Source organism: Neodiprion fabricii, chromosome 7 (genome assembly GCF_021155785.1).
Source record: "Neodiprion fabricii isolate iyNeoFabr1 chromosome 7, iyNeoFabr1.1, whole genome shotgun sequence".
NCBI classification, from domain to species: Eukaryota; Metazoa; Arthropoda; class Insecta; order Hymenoptera; family Diprionidae; genus Neodiprion; species Neodiprion fabricii.
In genome coordinates, this window is record NC_060245.1 from 15,113,874 (window position 1) to 15,137,758 (window position 23,885).

Sequence of the window (23,885 nt, forward strand, 5' to 3'; positions counted from 1 at the left end):
ATAATGTTAATTGATTATTTTGCAATTAGTGCACGTGATCGTCAAACTACCTAATATCGGTATGCAGACGTTCAAACTCATAACATATTAAAAAAACACAGAAAAATAAATGTACTTAAATGAAACGTCGTCAAGCACAATTTAATATCATTGGAAGAATGTGTTCAATAAATCCATCACATGTAAGGCATGATGGGGATCTTCAAGGTTTGGAGTCCTGACAAATTTAAAAGGATGCCATAAACTATGGAAACTGAGGAAATAGAGAATATGTTGCCACTTCAAAATTCTAAGGAAATTGGTATACAATAACATGACCTAATAACTGTAAAACAACAAGAAAATCTTTACATTATTTGTGATTGAGTAATTAATAATGATTATAACAATGAATGCATTATTTTTACATTGATAGACCCTCGGTGGTTACCGGAAAATTATAATTTTTAAAACTCTACGCGGAAAGAATTAAGAAACAAATTCTACTCGAAACTACAGGAAAAGACGGACACATCATGTTTTTTAGTAAAATTTGGTTCGTAAAATGCAGAGTTCGGTCTCAAAATAATAAAAACCACTGCGTTTCGACTAAAATCTGCTAGATTTATGGTAAAAAATACAGTTGATATGGATATTTTTCACCACAAACCTTTGATGTGTCTCTCTTTTCTTGCGGTTTTGAACAAAATCTGCTCTTTTTTTCTCTCCGTGTAGTTTAGTTATTGGAAAACTATAACAAACTTGCATTCTTGTACTGTGACTTTGATTGGAATTGCGGCAACACTACTACCTAATGGAAATACTTCATGTGACAGATGGTTTACCCGTTCATCATTTAGCTGATTGGTAATTAAATGTCGAGAGTAAATGAAAAGAGTGATTACGTTTTGAAAAACCGCGTTTCGAGAATACCGTTAAAAAAGATGAAAAAAAATAAAAAAATAAGCGTGTGCAATTTATTTTCTGTTCTTCATGAGTACTTTGATTTGCCATAAAAAAAAATCAGACTGATCAACGCATTTTAACCATCGAAAAAAAAATCACAATAATCAGCTATTTTTCGATTCTCTACACTTGGATGATCCCTTAACAAAACATTTGGAATTTGCAAAATTTGTAATAAATGTTGGTGATCGAATTTTAAATGATATAACTCACAATTTATAGATAGATTCCGTAACGTTATGTAGCAAGAATAGATTGAGACGTTGTGGAATATATGGTACATGCAAAAATTTAGAACCGAAGACGATATAAAGAATTAGCAAGGTCTGCAGGAATTTCTGATGTTGATAATAATATTTTCAAAATTCATGTATACAGAGAATTATACGCAAAATGAAATCCTGTTAAACCTAATATGAAATCACGTGATGAAAAGAGAGATAAACTAAAGAAAAGAAAAGTCTCAGGTTATAAATTCAAACCGTGGTGCATGTTTAATTTTAAAAAATGATACAGAAAATTTTCCAAGAGTATTTGGGCTTTTACACATAGAACTTACGGATCAATTCCGTATCGCCGATCTAATAATCCCAACTAATATTTGACAAATCGCTACCCGTGATAACGTGAAATAAAATATGAAAACAGCAGACAAATCAATTTTTTTATGTCGAAAACATTCCATACCAATTGACTATAAATTGGATAACTGTATTTGAAACTCGTATGTTCGAATGGATTGTTTTTTGATCTAGTAAAAGAAGAAAATGAAATGACAAGCGCGAGCGTTTTGTTACTTACGGAAATATTCGGACAATATGTAGTATTTGTCAAGACTTTTGTACTTATATTAAAGCAATTATTTTTTCGTGCATGCGAGACATTTTATATAGATGTGTAATGCTGGGAGTAATATTATTATAACTTCCAGGGGCGCTCAAACACTTTCAAGAGGTTTCAAACTCCTTACATTGTAAATTTATGAGAATAAGTAAATACGTACCTGCATTATTGGTAAACTAACGTCTTTTCGTTTTTTATGACAAATCTTCAACAATAATGTTTCTACTTTCACAGGCTCCTGGGTAGTTTCAACTGTGGAACAAAATGCAAAATAACAGAACGTAAGTTTACTCTGAAATACAATGTTATGCAAGATATTGTGTATTACTTTTTGCAACAGGGTTTAGAATATCAGGTTATAGTAAGAATTCAAAAATTTTTTTTCAACATTTACTAATTATTTTACAAGAGTGAACATCTTTTTTCACCGTCAAAAGATATTCGTTTTTTGTGAATAACTGTGACGGATGAATACATAAAATATCCTGAGAACTAATTATGTGACTTATTCTTTGAAGAAAGAAAGTTGAATTTGAAGAAAGGTTGGAAAGGTATAAAATGAAAATGGGTTACTAGACGATCGTACTATTACTCGAGAAAATGATCTCGAATAGAGAAGTAAAGTAGAATTTTACTTTATCACGCGACAGTTCAGACATAGTGTAGAATGGCACTTGCTGTATACATATATTGATTGAATCTACAAAAAATTGCTTTCTTTCATCATCTTACTGATAAGACGATCATTATTTTTCAAATTGTAATCGCTTTTTCTATGATACGGATAATTAATTATTTTTGAAATAGTTTTTTTCAACTATCAGTTTTGGGAATGGTTACAGATCACATTATTCCATCAAAATAGTATAAAGGCTCTAGCCGGATAAGATAGTCAAATCGGCCCCCATGTCACCTGGAAAAGTGATTATAACCATTAAGTCCGGCATGAAAAAAAACGCCGATTCCTAGCTTTTTAGACCCCTAAGCCCTTATGGAGCCTTATAAGGCCCATTTTAGTAATTTTCAGTATTTTGACGATATCTCGGTCAATTTTCATGCTAGAAAAACATCTTTTTTTTTCAAATTGTAGGGTTTTTCAAGCTCTACAAATTGGTTTTATTGAAAACGAAATTTGGCGCAAAATTCGAAAGTTTATAGCCTTTTGAAAATTTAAAAACCCGATATTTTAAAAACGAAGCCTTACTCATCTCCAAAAAAAAATATTCCATGTATTTTTACTGTCAAAATATGAATTTTTTGAGATTTTTAAAAATGGTGGAACGAACTCAAAAAAAATGAAAACCACATTTTTTGGTTTCTTAACCATATTCAAACCTCTAGGTTTTTCCTGGTAAGCCGATTCGACTATCTTATCCGGCTAGACCCTTTATTACACATTTGTTTTTTGGATCATCAAGCTCAATGTTTTAATGATACTAGGATCACCGGGCGCGCAAGCGTGCGCTTTTCTTTAATTGTCTTATAACTTTTTTAATAACAATATTACTGTTAGGTCTGTTGACTTACAATCGCTCTTACTAAATTTCTCCATCACTTATTCACTCTTGTCGCTAAATAAATTTATCTGACACGATCGCGTCGCTAATGAGCTGCAATTTTTTCTTACTTTTTTCTACGATCTGAAATACGCACATAAACAAACTCCGAACACGACATCGACAGCCAATCAAAATACGTCTATAACTCGAACTTCGAGATTTCGTGACAACTCTTCTTTTATAAGAGTAATACAAAATTCTCGAAAAAGACGACTTCCGCAGTCCAACCAAATGATCTGTCACAAACTTGGTATTACGTACAGTAACACTAAAACGTATTTTGACAACGATAGTAATTGGGTTGATGACAATCAAATATGAAATACTAAAGTCAATAATACTTTTTGTTGAAAGAAATTTGATGTACTACGCAATTGTAGAAAATTATAAATAAAGTTGAAATAGAAAGAAAAAGAAAACTTATGGATCAAAATAGTAACGAATCTCATATTGTCAAAATACTTTTGAGGGCTACTGTATGTATAAATAATTACTTGTAAACGGAATCTTCCACCGCAAAAATAAAGCGAAAGACTGAAGGAAAATGAAGCCAGTTAGTCATATAGGGCTGCTCAGCTAACAATAAGATCGAAAGTTCACATTGCGCATGTACCACCGTCATGACACTACTCAATGTTTCTAATGTTTTAATAATATCTTGTCGCTAATATTGCCTTTTCGAAATTTTAACCGCGATTCTGGAATGGGGTCAAGTGAAAATTAAAGTTTTTGTATTAACAAGGAGAGTATCAGACTTCCAAATCACGGATTCTGCTGGAAACTTCTGGGAGTCTCTCTGCCTCAAAATCTGGAACTTCTGATGTGTAGCTTTATCCGTTCTTCACTCCGATTAAAGTTGATTATAGTAACAATTTGACGAGTGGAATGCCCTAATAAACAAAACCTATTGTGTATTTTGACCTGGAATGTTAATTTTCATTGTCTTCTCTTGAAATTTGGATGACATTTTCTCATAGACTCAAGTTCAAAGCTATATTAAAGTATAAACTGCGAATTTTCGACAACCTACTGAATTGTAAATCGAGCGAAGAAAGGCCTGAAAAATGGAACTATAAATGCGAAGCTCCATATGTTGGGCCAAAGAAATAGCCTTAGAAGTTTCAGTATAATCTGTATTCCGCAGGTCTGATACTCCCCGTGTAAGCCTTTTTCGGCAGTCACTTTTGCACAAACCACACGGACATTTCAATGGCGCATTATTGTGTTTTAAATTTTTTTTTTTTTTTTTGAGTATTCATATCGACAGGCAAATGAATGTTTCGGATACGAGACAAAAATAGCTACTCTTCATTACTTTTTTTTTAATCTACATATTTTGGGCGGTGCGAAAAATATTTTAGCTGTACAAGCAGAGTTAATTTTTTTTGCACAGTTTACATTCAAGTCCTATAAAAGTCACAATCTTGGCCAATGAATTCGGTCGCGTTTTCAAGATATGTCAACGGCCACTACGTAAGTAGTGGCATTTCATGCGCAATAATTTATTTATTGAAATCTAAAATTCTGGCTCACAATCAGTACGTCTATACATTGTTACCATGTTGTGACGTTAAAAGAAGAATTTCAACATTTTTCTTTTTATCAAAATCGTAAAACGGGTAAAAAACAGAACTCTGCTTATACGGCCAAAATCACCCTCACGGAAAAAATCCCAACTTGGGTGTAAATTCGTACCCCTAACTTTTTTCTTGTGGGAAATTAGCATTGTCTATGAGTCGGGGGTACGAATTTACACCCAAGTTAGGGTTTTTTTTCCGTGAGAGCGAGTTCAAATGAATTACGTTCTGGGAAATTTTCGAATTGTATACAGTATATACATCCAATGACAATTCTGCAGTTGAAGAAATTACCAACTTTTTGAACCGAATGGTTCGCACAGCTGACATTTTCGTTAAACCCTTCTTCGTGGTGCAAAGTACATATTTTAAGCTGGGAAGTAGATAAGAAAATGCTTATCCAATTACAGCATATAAAACTGTAAAATTGCTATACAAGATTATCAACGACGGTCAGCGATCCTTGGATAGGTCGTTCGTTTGGCAAAAAATGATCGGCGTCTTTTAGAGCTGGGCAGCCTCGTGAATCTATCAGCTAGTGCATACATGGACAGTAGTTGTTAAAGTTTCTGGACATGAGTGAATAATAGCTTGAAAACTGTTCGTCTCTTCGACTATTTGAAAAATAATCTGATTTCCATTTTTTTTTTTTTTTTTGCTCGAAATCGACCTATCCAGCGATTGATGGTCAAAGTATGATCACCTTGTGTGACTGTCTCGAGCTAATTTAGTTGCAATTGTTAATATTGTGGAAGTTTACTTACCTTTTTTGTCGTAAAATCCTAAAAAAGTCAGCGTCATGTATCCTCGCACCCCAGGATTTTGCCCCTGGTTGTTTTTGAGCGTTAAGCCATCCAAAATAGTGTCGATCCTAAATGCTCGTCTGGACTTGTGACTTCTGGACATACGTTGTCTCATATAAGACAGATTTCTGTATAGAAATATTGGCTGGAAGTGAATTATAACATTGAATTAATATATTACGTTTCGAAACAGGATTCATTAAATGCTAATAAAAGTCTGTTTTGTGAGTCTGGTTCGCTACAATGATGGATAGTATACGTTTTCCACACAGCTTACTGCAGTAAGTCTTACAGTACACCATTATTATGTGTTCAGTAACTTTTGTAACATCGTGGAGCCTCAAACGTTAGCAACTGTTAAACTTCTGTTCGTAATAATATTCGAGTGACAATACCACTTTAAAAAACAATGTTTCAGATGTCGTCTTTCATCTAAATGTACGCCGTTGTTGAATATCTTTCTATAATCAAGCTCTCTAAGATAAAGATTTGAGTATACGACATACGCTTTGCAGAAACATTGTACGAAAGGCTTTACATATCAACACTATGAAAAATTATGTAAAATTTACAATTCATTACCGTTACAAGCAAACTGTATAATATCGACCTCCAAACGGAAAAATCGTAAATAACAAAAACGAGCCATTATTCACCGTATAAACTTTAAACGCGTTTTTCTCAAAACAACATTTTTTAAATCGGGCGTGCATTTTTCTCAGAAACTACTTGACCGATCGACTTGCAATTTTATAGCCATGTGAAGTACCTGTTAGCCTATCATTCGAACCTCCGTTTTTTAGTTTGCTTTATAGCAAAAATTTTTCCGAGTCGTGAGAAGTGAATTTTTGTTTGATTTGTATAAATCGGAGTACTTTTTTTCAAGCGGTGCCATTTTATCAATTAGTCCTAAAAAAATCTATTCGTAATTCAGACCATAATCATATTCGTAATGAATAAAACAAGATAAAAAATTCGTTCATTTCAGATGCCAAGGACAATATTTGTACATCAACTCCGTAGTTTTTAACAGAGCATTCAAATTACATCACGGCTTTTGATTTCAACTGGAATCGAATGAAAAACACGAATCACGTGAAATTAAACATTACGATACGAATCGTTTTCACACATATTAAATTTCTGAATTTACGAAGTATTTACTACACACTAGTGGACTGAAATTAAAACTTCTTTTTATTAAAGTGAAATTGTTGTATACTTTTATTGGATTTACTAACAAATCCGAAAGTTCACAAAAGCTGGTGAGAGAAACACGCGACAGTTTTTTACATTTAATGAATTTGCATAGTAAATTATATAAAATGTTTTTTTTAGTTGATCAAGATTTAGATTCTTTATTTGAGACGAACGGCTGGAAAAAATTTCTTGAAATTTGGAAGGTAAGTTTGTGTCAACGGAATCTTGGCCGCTGTTGATTTTAAACAAAATTAAAAAATGGGTAGAACAGTTACTGATTTTTTCGCTAAAACCGGAATGGATTGCGATTTCAGACGAACGGCTAGAAATGAATTTAGGAACTTCAAAAGTGGGTTCGCTTGGGGTGTGGGGGCAAGGTCTTTCGGTTATCAAAGACTTTTGGACGTCATATTGATGACACATCAAGTATGTATAGTCAATAGATATCAGTGTATAATTCAAACATGTTACTCGGGATCATGCTGACATGATTTGCGTGTACATAAAAGTTATTAACTCTTATGATGATTATTATACACGTGTATAATAATCGTCATAAGAGTTAATAATTATTATTAATAATATATATATTAGACGTGTCCTTAAGAAGGCCAAAATCGAATTTTAATGGTCTTACCCCCCAAATTGGTTCGTGATAATTCAAAAAAATGTCAGATTTTTTAAAAATGTTTCCCTCCATATTTACCCACCGCTAGGAAGCCTTACTTTTTCCCATAAGAAAAGCATTGATTTTTCGTGATTTTTAATCTTTTTTTTTATCGCTGCCCTAATTATCAGCTAAAAAATCGTAAATTCTCAGAAAATGTTGACAGGTATGTTACCTTTTTGTCGAATTTTTTGGAATTCGATATAAGCATTTTTGGGCTAGATCGATCACGTCTTTATTCTCTGTATGTTGCGAAAAACGCGGAAAAAAGTCGAAAAACGTGATTTGGAGAGTTATATATCGAAAGATCACATCATAGTTCAGAACTATTCGACAAAAAGGTAACATAACTGTCAACATTTTCTGAGAATTTACGATTTTTTAGGTGATAATTAGGGCAGCGGTAAAAAAAAATATATATATATAAAAATATATAATCAATATTTCCAATTATTTGTTCACACTTGAAATATGCTATTTCGATTTATTGAATTTAATCACAAATTCGTTGCAAAATTCTTTACGGACACAGGGTATTCTATTCATTTGTAAATTAGTGTACCTGGAAGTTTGATATCATTGATTATAAGGATGAACTCTTTTTAGCGAGACGCAGAAAGGTATGGAAGCTGATCATAAGAAGGAATGTACCCGCGAAGTATGTCGGTGCGGAATGATTTTTCGATATCACTAGACGAAACAGTGATAGTAATTCGTGCACTGCAACGATACTCATTTTACTAGAATTTTCTAGCAACTGTTATAGTCTAGCAAGAAATTCAATTATTCTCAGTGTAAGTATTCTTTTAAATTACAATTTCCTGATTGAGAATCCTTCTGTGGTAAGTTGAAATTCTTGAGTCTTCTCCAAAATTCACCCATTTAAACGAATACAACCCAAACTATTCGGTAAACGGTAAAAAATTAATAAATGAAAATTTTCTGGGATTATACGGGGAATGAACGCGCAGTGGGGAATTTTCACGAAATCGTGGCCATTAATCAGGGGATCGACCAGACTTTGCCAAATTTGGTATACTAACGTTTTCGGGGTGGTTGATTACGAATCCAACATCAAAACTTTGAAAAACAAGATGCCGGCTCCAATATGGCCGGTCGAAACAAGAATTTCGTTATAAATTCGATCAAACATCTACTTTTCCAATGTTTTCGAGGTCGTTGGTTACGAATCTAATATCAAAATTTGGAAAAACAAAATAGAGGACTCAACATAGGTTGGATATGACAGATTATAAAATAGATTCAGAAATTCATGGAAAAATAATTGTTGTCCAGTACATGGTAAACAAAGTCTTTATTTATGCAAATTACAAAAAATATTTCAAACTAAATTCGGATACAAATTGTCATTTGGCGCGGGCGTAATTGGGCCAGCTAGTAGCGCAATAGCTTTTGGGGACAACGGGTTAGACCTGTTTCGAGGTAGTTCCCTCAAGTATGAGAGGAATAAGTCAGATGACACTAACAGCCAATTCAAAACATCCTGTACGGTATCTTCAAACGATGATTTACGAGAACATCCATCTCGAAGTTTCTTAACTACTTTGTTTCTTGCTTCTTGAGCCGCTTCTGATAATTGTCCAATACGCAAAATAGCTGAAGCTATTATCAAAGGACCATGGACCAATGTTTTGTGGACGGTTGTTGGCATATAATACCACGAATAATCGCGCACATACAGTTTCGCAGTTTCCAACGCGTATTCTTCGAATTTGTCCACGTTGATATCGTACCCACTCGAGATAACTTGTAGAATTATGTGGAATCTTTTCATAAGTTCTTCATCCAAGCCAGTTATCATTGATGTGATTTCGTGGTTTTCAAAAAAGAGCCGTGCTGTATTTCCATCGTTGGTGCTCCCATACCCAGGCTTTGGACGATCCACTATCAACCCCAATTCAGACTTCACCGATTTTTGAATCTGCGCTTTTCGATCGCTATCCAGCTTTTTGTCATCTTCAGTTCGTGCTGCCACTTTTTCAGATCAGGTTTGTAAGATAGATGCAAAAAGGACTCCAAAAATCGGATCCATGCATGTAACGTAGACATTCCGAATTTCAAGTTCTCTTTATTTACCACTTTTTTCATGATTGCATCAAGATCGTTAAATTCTTTCGAAGTAGCTCCACATAAATAGCATCTCTGTGCAGATTTCGTAGACGTAACAACATTGCAGACTTTTGTGTCTGTCATAGTAAACGGCATTTTATAACTAACTATTACTTCTCTTCCATCAATTCCCATAATCACTGGTTTCAAGGGTGAGATTCGTTTCTCAATATACGATACTTTGTTTCATTCTTCGTAGACTCTGTACTTTCGTGAAGAAATTGCATTCTTATAGGCCGGTAGTAGCGAGGAAATGATGGCCTCGAATTTTTCCACAAAAGTTTAGAACCGGAGTCCATCGATTCACTCTCAAAGAAGCTGAGTTGTAATAGCACCAGTGATGTTAAGAATATATTAGCATCTGAATTACTATCATCTTGAAATTTCTGTTTATATGTACCTTGGCCAGAATTTCCGTCACACCCCCATTGACAGATTAATTCTGCATTTGCCAAGTTATCCATATGCACTGATTTCAGAACTTCTCTTTGACTAAGAAGAAGACGCTTGCATGTGTAGTCCAGCAAGTCTTGTAATTTAATATCAGCGCAATTTTTGGTAATAGTTATACTAGACCGTGGTGGATAACATAATGCTTTGGCCTCTCTAACTGTTTCATAATTTCGATATGCCCGACAGTTAGTACCCTTCAGCGATGTTCTAATAATATTATACTGATGTCTGGTGAGTTTGGCTCCGACCACAACCGCAAGAGCTTTATCTGCTGATAGTGTTTCTTGTTCTACCCTTGATGATGCCAGTGCAGGTGCAGGCGTTACAACTGCAACGTCCTTGATCATTTTGGACGCATTCAAGTTTTCGGAAGAGCGGAAACTCATTTGCACCGCATAACACAACTCCACAGCCGTATGACTTTGACAAAGTTGTTCTGTTTTACGCCGTTTCGATCGGTCACTCAGCGTAGCAAAGTCCAGTGAGGGACGACCATGTGTGCTGGCTTCACTCGGTTTCGGATCAACAGAAAAGGCCATCTCCATTTCCAGCCACTCTCGATTCTTACTGAGAAAATTAGTCACCTTTCTTCCTGAACCTTGTCATTTTATGCGCATTCTGGAGATCATCTTCGACACATTTTTCCTGGCATCTTGGCGAATTCGAATGGCACATTTACTTTTCTCCGATAACTCTCGTTCCAAATGTTCCACTTGCTCGTTGAGATCCGCGGCCATATGCTTTTGTAGTATTTCAAATATCTCCCTTCGCTTGAATACAATAAAAGAAGCTCCAGAACCTACAAAGAAAGAATAGTATTTAGTATTAATCATGTATGGTATGGTATTGCGAATGAGGATTAGACATACGCGTTTGTGCACTTGGTCATACTTAATTAAAATGTAAATTTGGCGTTTCGAATACAATACTAAATTTTTAACAAATCCCATTCTCTCTCGGAAACAAATCATACGTGTGTTGAATCAGGTATCATAATTTTGCACGAAGAATATATTTATATTTCGAATCTATCGTGAGTCTAAACCGGTCGATCGTTTCTGCGTAGAGTAAGGCAGCTGCAGAGGGCATCTCGGAACATGCAAACGCTCACAAAATTTGCTCTGGGACGCGCGGCGCACGTTTGCGAACTGTTGTTGACATGCCGTTCGAAAGCTGATATTCTAATCTAGAATTTAAAAAAAAACGAAGGTGTGGACGCGTCTGGATGCATACTAAAAGTATATGCAAAGTCAATATTCACTTCCGAACAGAGGCACTTTTCAGGATTATCGTTAGACTACATAAACATGGGCAATAAATAAAATTTTTCGATTATAAAATAGGGAAAATTTTCTACATACCTTGAGGAAGAGTATCCATTTCGTTTAAATTGATTAACATATTCGAATACCGTTGTATAAATGTTCAAAGTTGCATTCAATAACACAGCGCGGTTAAGGCTCGTGCCTGTCACCGCCGAAGGTCGACTTTGAATTGAAATATCTAACGGACTATGAGGTATAAATAGTGGAAACAGCCAGGACCTTACGCAGAATTTAGATCTCAATTAATCCCTGTGGTCTTTGTACCCGCATGAGAATTTTTTTTTTTTTGGTTATGGCCACGATTTCGTGAAAATTCCCCACTGTGGTACGGTAACACAAATTTTGAGACCCCGAATGAAAAACATGGCTTAATATTTTTTCATATAGTTACAGTTAACAACAACAGTTGATGAAAATTATTGATTCGATACGCATTATGTAATTTCATATGCTGGTTTGTTTTGGTTTTATTCTGTTGTATATACGTACGGAACACAGAAATTTACAGAATGCCAAGTTAAAGACAAGTCGGTATAAAATGATATTTTATGCATCAGAAGGATGTTTAAGCGTATCTGTTACCGACAGTAAGTTTATGAAAGAAGGAATCTAGGCATATCCTGGGGATCTCAAAACTGTACCGTCAAACACCGCGAGTTTTAGTGATATCGATCACAGGCGTAAATCCCGATATCAATACCGCCTGGTACGTTGCGTCCTAAATTAATATGATGCAACATTTTTCGTGTTGCAATTCAATAATGTACAAAATTTGTACCGGTCACAGTTACTGCTCTTGTATTTCAAGAAGGCAAGTAAAAAAGTTCCGAAGTAATGTAAATTTACAAAGTATGGATTGTGATTATACGGTTGAATATTCAAGTACAATTTTGTATAGGCTTGCAGTTAGTAAGATTATTGTAATTATTTACATTTCGAAAAAATCGTTATGTCACAATTGCAGGAATGTGGGTAATGCAATAAATCATTATAAAACGAAACGTATTCTTATTTTGAAAACTTAACCACTTCAAAATCACTAGAAACTTTCAAAATAGTTATTATCAGCTCAATGTTTCGTTGCGTTAACGTTACTAACTTCAGTCTCATCATTTTGTATGATTTAGGTTAAGTGCGTTGGTCGAGTATGTTAATCTTTGTTTAAGTTGAGATGCATTTTTTCGTCGACTTTACGTTTTTGACAAGCTTCTTGGCATGGTCGGAAACGTCGTGTTCCATGGTGCAAAGGAAAATGGTCGTCGCTGGTGAATTTTCGCGGAAGCTATTCAGCTACTCCGCGTCATCCGCAAGAAGATTAGAGACCAGGAGACCGAACTTCTATCCTAACACGTAGTTTGAGGTTGACCAATGCATGGCAGCCGCTTGGAAGCGCTTATAAGCGTATAATACTTGCGCAATCCGATACTACGCATTTCCACATTCATTTGTTTCAAGCCAGGGGGTCCTGGGGAGAGACTCGAATTGTTTTGGATTATTTGACTGCGCAGTATCGCATTGCGCAAGTATTCTACGCTCAGCAGCGCTGCCAGACCCAAGTTCACCCCCCGCGTATCGAGAAGCAGGCCTTCGTTGCGGAAGGTTTATGATGGTGCCTGGGCCTTGTATAGGAAATTCTTGGGTAGATTAACGGTATCCGACATTTGGTGACCAGCTGCATCTCGTGTGCTCGCGTACGGTAAGTATTGTCCTTTGGGGAAAGTTTTTCGTGCTGAGAAACAATAGCGTAGCTATTGGGTATTTATTATGACGCACCAGCGACGACGCTTCGAATTTAAAATTCGTTGTGTTGAATTATGTGATTGAAAAATGATGGTATTAGCACCTACTTAAATTTTCTTATGCTACGCTCCAACAATTGTCGTTATTTTTCAAGAAATTCCCTTAGAGTAAACACGTATTTTTTCGAACATTGAGTACACACTATAGGTGGTTACCATCCATGGTCAATTTAGAACAACTCTATTTTTGAAATTATCAACAACATAAGATTAATAACGAGAAAATACATGAGTAAGCTTGAATATTTAAAAAATGTACACACGTACGTTTTTAGCAAAAATATAATGCCATTGGTACCCAGATGAATTCATGGATTTGCGGAATTAAAAAAAAAATCCAAGTTTTTCAATTTTCAATATATTTAGCAAGCAATTTATAATTTGATTATTTAAGTACTATATTTAACGGAAGAATATAGGTCATTGGCCTTCTGCAAAAAAAAAAAAAAAAATACTTGTTTTGCATGGTGAACACAATGTATATTAGTATGCAAGAAAAACGCGTATTTACGGGAAAAATATCGAGGCTAAAGTTTGTAACATTATTGTAATAATGCCAGTTTAGAAAAACTCATTATTTTGCAACATCAGGATTCCCTAAAATTTAGGGAACCGTTAATAAAGCGTGAACAAGCTCAGATTTTGTAAATTCAACTTTATCAGTTATTCTAAAGGTTCAAAATGGATGGTTGCAACCCTGTGTATATTCAAAGGGTTAATGAGACTTATTGTTAAAACATGTTCTTGGAAATGACATGTTTATTAAATGCATCAAAATGCAGTTCATGCAATTGTTCGAAGAAAATACCTACATTTGTTTGAAGTATTTAAAATTCGAAATAAATTAGCTATTATTCATCTTCATGGTTATTCTAGTCGTTTTCGAAGTACATTAATAAGGATGAGTGATTTTCGGAACAATTTGATGAACTTCAATCTGCTGTAAAACGGAACCAAACCAGCAAACCAGAGATAGAAGGAAAAGGTGTGAACTTACTTTTGGTGTCAAAAAAGATAAAAATAGCAGGTAGAATAAAAAATGGTGACTGTTTGAAAAGGTAAATTCAACATGGCCCGTACGTACGTATTCATATTACTTTGTCATTGCGATTGACAAGTTATTTGTATGAAATTATTCACGTAATCTTTATAGGACTAGATTTGACTCAACGACTACATCACGACGATGCAAACTTTGTAGGTCCCTCAGCGAAGCTCTTTATTGTTTCAATAACACAAATTTTTTCATGATGCAGTTTTTACTACTAAAGTCAGCAGTGGTAAAATTTATTAGTTGAATGTAACTTATAAACAAAAATCGTAGAATTGATAGAATTTTAGGCTACGCGAATACAGATTACGTGATATCTGCCACGCGACGTTGCTGAGTCTCTGACTTATACGGTTACGAGGTCTTACCAAAATTTTCTCGACATTTCAATATTAAATATCGTTTTCTTCTAAATGGAATCCTCATAGCCTATAGTTCTATGTCAACATCTATTCCGTAAATGTATAAATAAGATTGCTGGATATTTTGATAACGTTAAAGTTCGAAGCGTTAAGAACATGTAAATGATGGTAATTTTTCATTATCATCGTTAATAAGCTAATGAATGGAATTTGCGTGGAAATAGTCCTGTAACAACTCATTTTACTCCTTACTATTTCCGGAATGCTGGAGTCTACGGCCCCAAAAATCCGAAAATGCTAAGTACAAAATCTATTTATTATTTTATAAATGATAATGAAACATAATAAACAACTAATTTGGTTGATAATAAATAACTGTCACATGCCCTTATTGTAACGATGTATGTTTAGTCTGAATTTAATCCGATTGTCTAAAATTCAGTAAACCGTGATAAAGCAAAACGTACTCATTCTAAAGTGGCAAGATACTAATTTTCAAGTATAGAATTCTAAGATGTAATTTCTTTCAATGCTTTATTATGTTAACGGTATTAACTTCAACCCCGGAGGCCACACTTGAAATTTGGAATGACTGTCATTTTTTTCTTGTATTTAGGTGTTGACCTGGACAAAAATTTGCATACGTAAAGATAGATCCATGGAAGAAAGACGTTGCTGAAGTACCAATATCAACGGTACTGTAAACTTTTTATTGTACAAGGAGGTACAAAAAAATTTAAGTTAACGCTATAGCTTGATCGGTAAAAATTTTATGATAGACAAATAAACTAATGAAATGTTCGGCCATAATTGAGCTTCACCATTTTGCATCATTAGTGTAGTCAATAAGCTCAAAATGATCTAAAATAGAGATACTGATCTTAAAATTATGTGCGATAGCTCATTGGATTCGGAATGACGCCTATACAAATGTGCTAAAAAAGTTTATCAGCACATAAAAAATTGCAAAAATTATAAACAATTAAAGATGAAAAAAAAAGGCATTTCGTTTTCGCCAATATCTCATAGACTATTCATATTTCTGAAATTTTAAAAAAAGATTCTTAAAGCGGAGGAAATTTCCAATAAAAAACTCCTAGCTCCCGGAACTCTATCTTCATTATTTATAATTTTAATTTAACGCTGAAAATGGGTCTCCGCGCTTCGTTGTCAGGTCGCACGCGCAGCGTCAAAAGCGAGTACGACACATTGATTAATTTTTTTAAGGTATTGAATATTTTTTAAAAATTTGAAAAAATTATGGTGTATTTTGAACACTTCAAAAAATTTATCCTCGTTGGAAATTTTACTAAAAGTTAATTTTTCAACAAGTTAAACGATTGTTAAGTAACAAAATTTTCTCGAACTTCCGTCTTCGTTGTAAATGAAAAAAAAAGTTTAAATAATTGTCGCAAAAATATTTCGCGTCGTGGAGCCTTTCTTATATACATACTCAACAATATCACGCCATCATAGTTGAAGAAATATTCATACTTTGTTTATAATAATTTTTGTACTCGAACAAAAACTGAAAAATCCAAGTAATACTGTTTAAAAAAATTTTTTTTTTCTCAATCATGATATTATCGTTTTCTTATTAATACAAGATATTAATTGATTTGCAAAAAAAAGTTTTTTTATCAACAATTCCATTGTTTATTAACTTATCAATTTGTTATAAACAAATTTTCAACTTTGTCATATTTTTTTTCTCAAACTTCTAAAAATAACTAAAACAACCATATATAACAAAGTACAGAAAAAAATTTTGTTCAATCTTTTATTGTAATTTTAAAAAACACGTGCTACAAAAGTTGCAGCGGCTGCTTCATTTGTCTATTGAAAAACTAATATAACTTTTAAACTATTACAGATACGAAAATGAACACTCCAGTCGATTTTATAAAGAATTAAACGATCTTTCAAATGAGTTGTTAAAAAAATTTGTAGTTATCGTTAATCTGCTGTTATGCGCATTTGTTTATAAAAACTGATGTTTTTTTCGATGTTTTTGGAACTTTTATGACTTCTAACTTTTAAAATAATGCAGATACGGTTATAGACCTTCAAGGCAATTCTGTTAAGTAACAAAATATATTAACGTTGCAGTTGTTTATTTATAAATAATGTCAATTTTCAATGAATTTATGCCGTTTTTCTCTAAATTTTATGGTTCTCTCTCTTCACAGTTATTATTTTGCCTGTAATATTCATCATTTATTTTGAGTTCTGTACTTTACAATGAGCAGCTGCTTCTTTCAGAGGCCAAGTCTTTTGACCGACCCTTGATCCTGATCCCTTCTGTTACCTGCTTTCTTTGCTGACTTTTAATCAAAATCACAGGTTTATTCAACAATACAATTTTCTCCTCACATTATTTGCAAAAATTTTTGCATGTTTTTAAAGAATAGACTGCAATCGACATTCATTTTTTATGAAATAAATAAAAAATTTAAAGAAGCTGCAACTTTTGTAGCACGTGTTTTTTAAAATTACAATAAAAGATTGAACAAAATTTTTTTCTGTACTTTGTTATATATGGTTGTTTTAGTTATTTTTAGATGTTTGAGAAAAAAAATATAACAAAGTTAAAAATTTGTTTATGACAAATTGATGAGTTAATAAACAATGGAATTGTTGATAAAAAAAATTTTTTTTGCAAATCAATTAATATCTTGTATTAATAAAAAAAGATAATATCATGATTGAGAAAAAAAAATTTTTTTAACAGTATTACTTGGATTTTTCAGTTTTTGTTCGAGTAGAAAAAATTATTATAAACAAAATATGAATATTTCTTCAACTATGATGGCGTGATATTGTTGAGTATGTATATAAGAAAGGCTCCACGACGCGAAATATTTTTGCGACAATTATTTAAACATTTTTTTTCATTTAAAACGAAGACGGAAGTTCGAGAAAATTTTGTTACTTAACAATCGTTTAACTTGTTGAAAAATTAACTTTAAGTGAAATTTCCAACGAGGATAAATTTTTTGAAGTGTTCAAAATACACCATAATTTTTTCAAATTTTAAAAAAATATTCAATACCTTAAAAAAATTAATCAATGTGTCGTCCTCGCTTTTGACGCTGCGCGCGCGACCCGACAACGAAGCGCGGAGACCCATTTTCAGCGTTAAATTAAAATTATAAATAATTAAGATAGAGTTCCGGGAGCTAGGAGTTTTTTATTGGAAATTTCCTCCTCTTTAAGAATCTTTTTTTAAAATTACAGAAATATGAATAGTCTATGAGATATTGGCCGAAAACGAAATGCCTTTTTTTTTTCATCTTTAATTGTTTATAACTTTTGCAATTTTTTATGTGCTGATAAACTTTTTTAGCACATTTGTATAGGCGTCATTCCGAATCCAATGAGCTATCGCACATAGTTTTAAGAGCAGTATCTCTATTTTAGATCATTTTGAGCTTATCGACTAGACTACATCGAATAGCTAACCAGGTTTTATTTACTCCTCGAAAATTTATGATTGGAACTCGGTACGTAAATTCTGCGTTTCCGATCAAGCTTCATCGATTGGAAATTTAGATACGTGCGATGTCAATGATACTAATTATTAACGCAGAACGATTTAATAAATAAATGTGAAGAAAATCAAGAAGCAAATGAATTTTTCACCTATCATGAAATTGTAGGAAGTAGTGAAATAATTTTTCAGCAATAATCACGAAGATGTTAGACCTATGTTACGTGTTACTGTGCCTCTGAAAATAATTTACCTGAGATTGTAGTAGCCAATAACACAAATGAAATTTTACTGACAATAATTTTTTTTTGTTTTCGATGTATGTAACATGACAAGAAATTAGTTTTTACGTTTATAACGTTTTTGTGACGATGCTACCTCAATCTTGGTTACTGTCAATCGGAACAGAAATTTGCTTGAAAGATTCACAGTTGATATATTATGAAAAATAAATAATTATTGCCATTTGTATAAAAGTTTGCACCCTACAGGAGCTTGTAGAACTTGTGCCCAATATTTTTTATATTAATTTTTAAATATTGGAAGTTACAACATTTGGAAGATTTATCTGTAGTATATCTAACTCTTCGTTATGAACGGTGGCTACTCGATTTAGTTTTTTTTTATTTCCTAACCGGCATGACGCATTTTCCCTGATTTCTTGCTTCGGCGTCTCGCAACATTTTCTCCGTATTATAAAAAACGCTACAATTCAATAATTAAGTAATAAAAAACAGAAGGTTGTAAGCACCAGTAAATATGAAGTTTAGATTTCAAGTATTATACACATTCACATTGTCAATAATATCATCATTGTTATATTTATAAGTAAATATTGATAATCAGGCGAACACAGCAACTAATATAAGAATATTTCTAAAAATTTGGTGACCGTAAAGTGGGATAATAATTAAAAACAGCGAATTTAAATTACTGGTAATAATTAAAAAATTTAGTGATACCAGCGAACACCATATATTTCGCGGAAATTTCTGACATTTTCCCGACTTCTTCATATCGAACGAAATTCCTTGACAATTTCCTGTTTTCCAGCGGACCCTCATTAGCTGTATTATCCTTACTAATGTTTTCGTGTTCGTCTCAATGCAAGCAAATCTTTACTCACCGAAATTTGATTTCTCGTGCGTAGAAATCTGTATATCTGCGTAGGCTCTGAAAATGATAATTATAATGATGATAATAATAATAACAATAAATTGATAAACTAATGAAATTTAATAAATGATAAAAAATCAATTCAAACAAATGATCGTAAATGATGATAGCAGTAGCAGTGGAGTGGCCGTAGTGCTACAGATGAAAGAAATCATAATAATATACGCACGACTGTGTTTGCATGGATATGTAGCATAATTGTAAACGATTATTCAATTTTCATACACAAAATGATATAGTGCCAATGAATTGTACATAGAAATACATTTTTTTCCTCACTATAATATTCAGACGAATACAAAAACATGGGTACGATACTGTTAAGAAATGCTAACAAGAACCACTTCTTTTGTTTGTGTCATCATTTTAAACCAAGTATTAGAATCTAATGGTAAAGTATTATCGCATTAATATTGTTCACTCTTCGCATTAGCGACTTATCCATATCAATCAAATGCATACTATATAACAATAACACAATATCAATCTAGACAGTGTAATAAAAATTTTAGGCTGTTATTTGGTTTCCCTGAACTTAACCCTTTCAGTCACGGTAGGATGCTCAGCCACCTCAAAAATTTCCATATGCTAGTTTGTCACAGTTTATTTACAACTTGAAATGATCTATGTTACTTCGTATAGGCCCAAAAACCCCTGAGTAACACGTTTCGGTCAGAATCATCGAATTTTTAGTTTTTTACCGATTTTACTGCGGCCATATTGGATCCGCCATCTTGGATTTAGAAATGATGCATTTTGATTTCAGATTCGTGGTCAATGATCCCAAACGTCCCCAACTAACAATATTTAGGCCAAAATATCGAACTGAAAAGATTGTGATTGAAAGGGTTAAATGTGATTTGCGGTTTTCCCTACTCCTTAAAAATTTTTTCTGGAAAGTTTGACGTTTCTTACTTTTCTCTAATCCCCCTGATCCTCTAAAATTACATTAGCATTTCACAAAGATTAACGGTACTGTAATAAGATTCGTAATTGAGGTCCTCACATTAATACAGGACAACGGTATACATATAAATTGTCATATTTTATGCTGTACCTGATGTTTTCAAATCTGATCAGTATGATGTTGATGTGTGAGAACAATAATGAATGTCTAATGGGCACAGTAAATCAATAATAATACATATACTGTAAAGTTACTGACATCTGGCAGATAAGGAGTTACTAAAAACAAAATATCAGACGCTATTAACAAAACTAGGATTCTATAGGTACGAATCAAAAGGCTTCACATTAATATCTGCACTAGCAAATTCTAAATTTCCTATGATAAAAACACAATTGTAGCCAAGATCCATGCTCTACTCGTAAAATGTGTCATCGATCAAAAATGAGTAACCACAGACTTATAGGAATGTTAAAAACAATGTTTACATTGAAAATGACGAACTCTAATAGCGTAGGGCATTATGTATTTCTTTTTAAGTAACTAATCTATGTTATGTACCACTTTTCTTCATTCTTCCATCTCAAATCATAAGGGAATATAACAGTTCAGATTATTTAGAGTAAAGGATTGACAAAGCTCAAAGTAACTCAGTGACATTCATGTGTTGAGGAAAAAAAGATTTCAACATAAAGTGAATTGTGTATATCTTGTAGATAAATTTTTGTGGAAATTATAACACTTTCGGTCAAAATGTAAGTATCATCAAGATTTTGTTCATACTTTACGATGCGGCACCCAATACATGTAAAGACTTGATAACGTCGCAATGTGCTTTTACCTGTCTACCAAATTGTAAAAAAATAGTGCACATGGTCTAACCACATAGCTGCTCACAAATGTTCGCAATTGCCGGAGACGTTGTCATGTTTCGAAACAGCATAGAATCCTCACGTCGTGATAAATTTCTCATTAATTTCATATCAAATGCCTCGATAAGTAATTGAGTAACTTATCATTTGTTTTGTAATATTGTGTACCTCGATAATTTAATTGTAATTTATTACCGGATGTTTAACAAGCTTTTTCATTCAAAAGTATGTGTATTATTCAAATGAATCATTCCTGGAGTAATATACGTTGGTCAAATTTAACACGCTCGTGTGTCAATATTTTACGATGCAATCCATTTTGTGGCTAAGCTACTTCAACTCATGCATTTTATATTTCCCAATATATATGTATTCAAATTTGTAGTGAGAAAATGATTTCAAAGACTCTGTTGGCTATTAGGAACTATGAACGTGGGATATTTGAAAAAGAAACAGACCCTCTGCCAATTGACAGAAAGCAACAACTACACCAAACAATTTTTGACTCTAAATAATTTCAACTGGGGGGGAGGTTAAAACAATGGAGAATCAGTGTGGATATCGGCCTGTCTTTAATTTGGAATGGAGGATGATGACGCGGTTGCGTCTGTCTTTACGAGATACTCACACGGACAAGCCTTGCTACGATAATACAGATGATTCTTTCCTGCTCCCATTCGATTATTAAAAAAATATGATACGCATATAATGTTTATAGATAAAATCGAGTGAACTGATAAATTTAAATATCAAGTTAAAGAATAAATTAAAAACATGGCTTCTGTAGTTTTGTTGTTTGCTTATGCAATTTTTCACAGCCTTTATATTGAATCAGAAAATACAAAAACAACTAATGCATTAATAAATGGATGTATACGATATTAAAGTGCATACCTAATCTTAATGTAACGATGCATTTTCAGAAAAAACGTGAAATTGGAATCTGAGAATTGTACAAAATTTATTGAAACGTAATAAAACAAACCATATTATACAAATAGTGAGGAAACTCAACTTCTTCAAAATTATTAAGAAGTTGTAAAGTGTTGTTTTTTTCTTTTCAATGTTGCTTAATCTCAACGTTACTAACTTGAATCTTGTGTACTGACTGCAAATTTTACATAAATTGTGTGTGTCAAAGTGAAGCATAACTATATGTGCAATGCACCAATGCTTATTTAATTCTTGCATGCAGAAACATTAATGATGAAGGAATATGAATTACGCAGCATTTTAGTTTCATGATGGTTTAAATCTATGGTGAATCGATAAAAGATTCATTATAATGCAAATAGGAAATTTTGGAAATATCGAACCTGTAATACAACAAAAAGGGGCTTTATAAAATGAAAGAAAATCATGGCAGAATGCTAATTGTGGAGTACTCTAGGAATTGTCCTCGTTACAGCAATAAAAGAGAATTTCAGATAAGTTTGTTCGCAGAAACCTGATTTAAATGAAATGGAAGAAGTTACATGTAACAGGAATTAAAATCAAAATGCAGATTTTTAAAGGGGTTATTTTTAAAGAAATGTTACACGATAGCACGTGTATTAACAACGATTATCCAGACATAAATCTTGTAATGATCATTATAAAAAATGACTATTTCGATCAAATGATAATGTTAGGATAGTTATATAAATGAAAGCTGTTTTAATTTGAGTGGTGTTAATTTTTTTCTATCATAGAAATCAAAAATACGGACATGCAGATAACTATATCAGATTCATATTATTAAGTTTAGTGACAGAGAATTTCTAGACTACATTCGTATCACAGATTATTTTTTTACAGGAAATGCGTGCTGCGACAGTTAAATAACTGCTCCTATCCACACCGTAGAGTGACTTTACTGGGATGACATCGAATACACAGAGGTTACTAAAAAGTACATGTCATAATTTTCACCCTCTGATGGTGACATACAAAGACAACATTGTTGGCAGATCAAATGAGTTCAGGTATTCAGATAGAAACATGATGCGAGAATTTTTGTAACCCAGTATGACGATAAAAATACGCCAAATTAATTCTAACCTTTCTCGCGATAGTCTAATGTAACTTGAACAGCTCTAACATAACAACAGTGTACTCGCTTTCTGGAGCAAATACAGTTTTTATTTAGTAAAATTCTATCAACGCGATATGGTAAAACAAGTATGACAGGTGTCCAGTTACGTGATGCGCTAGCCTGGTGCACCTGGACTCGCGCCTAAAAGTGAATAAGTTTAAGAGAAAACTGAGGTTATGTTCAAGTTGTGATGTTAGCAAGGTTCAACGTAACTGCTGAGATTCACGCAATATATATTGACTTGTCTGTAATATTTCAATGCTGCCGTATAAAACATAACGCGTATTTGAATAATCATAGCTGCATGAAGCTTCCCCAGTTACTGGGAGAAATTAAAGAAAAATCATACTTACTTTCGAAGGCCTGGAGAAACAGTTCGTGATCAGCTTGAATTTGGTCCATTCTCGGTACTTTTTGACCCTCGGATTCTTTCTCGCGCTTTTTAGGCGGCATTGTTCTTCGTCACTTATCTTGGATTTTCGCAAATACTCACTCGAATCACGTAAAAATACAACGAAAATACGCCCCGCGGGAAAACTTGCTGCAGCACCTTATTATGAGGCAGCTGCAGCGCGCTCTGCAGGTTCTTTCGTTAATGTCCAAAGCATTAAAGCATCGATGTGCCAGAGCTGCATATTCGTTTTGAGTCCTA

At 33.3% G+C, this 23,885-nt stretch overlaps 1 protein-coding gene across 2 annotated transcripts in view; it reads right to left on the bottom strand.

Annotated features, from left to right (window-relative positions):
- The window catches only part of LOC124186311 (polycomb protein suz12-B), a 59,347-nt gene extending 35,529 nt beyond the window's left edge, over nucleotides 1-23,818 (bottom strand). For both annotated transcript variants that reach the window (XM_046577897.1, XM_046577896.1), the window contains exons 1-4: nucleotides 23,587-23,818; nucleotides 19,331-19,377; nucleotides 5,689-5,872; nucleotides 1,949-2,040 (exon numbers count right to left, since the gene is read on the bottom strand). In XM_046577897.1, coding sequence (XP_046433853.1) covers nucleotides 1,949-2,040; nucleotides 5,689-5,872; nucleotides 19,331-19,377; nucleotides 23,587-23,686 — 423 coding nt within the window. In that variant the 5' untranslated portion in view covers nucleotides 23,687-23,818. The remainder of the gene's footprint in view (nucleotides 1-1,948; nucleotides 2,041-5,688; nucleotides 5,873-19,330; nucleotides 19,378-23,586) is intronic.
- Between the last annotated feature and the right edge of the window lie 67 nt (nucleotides 23,819-23,885).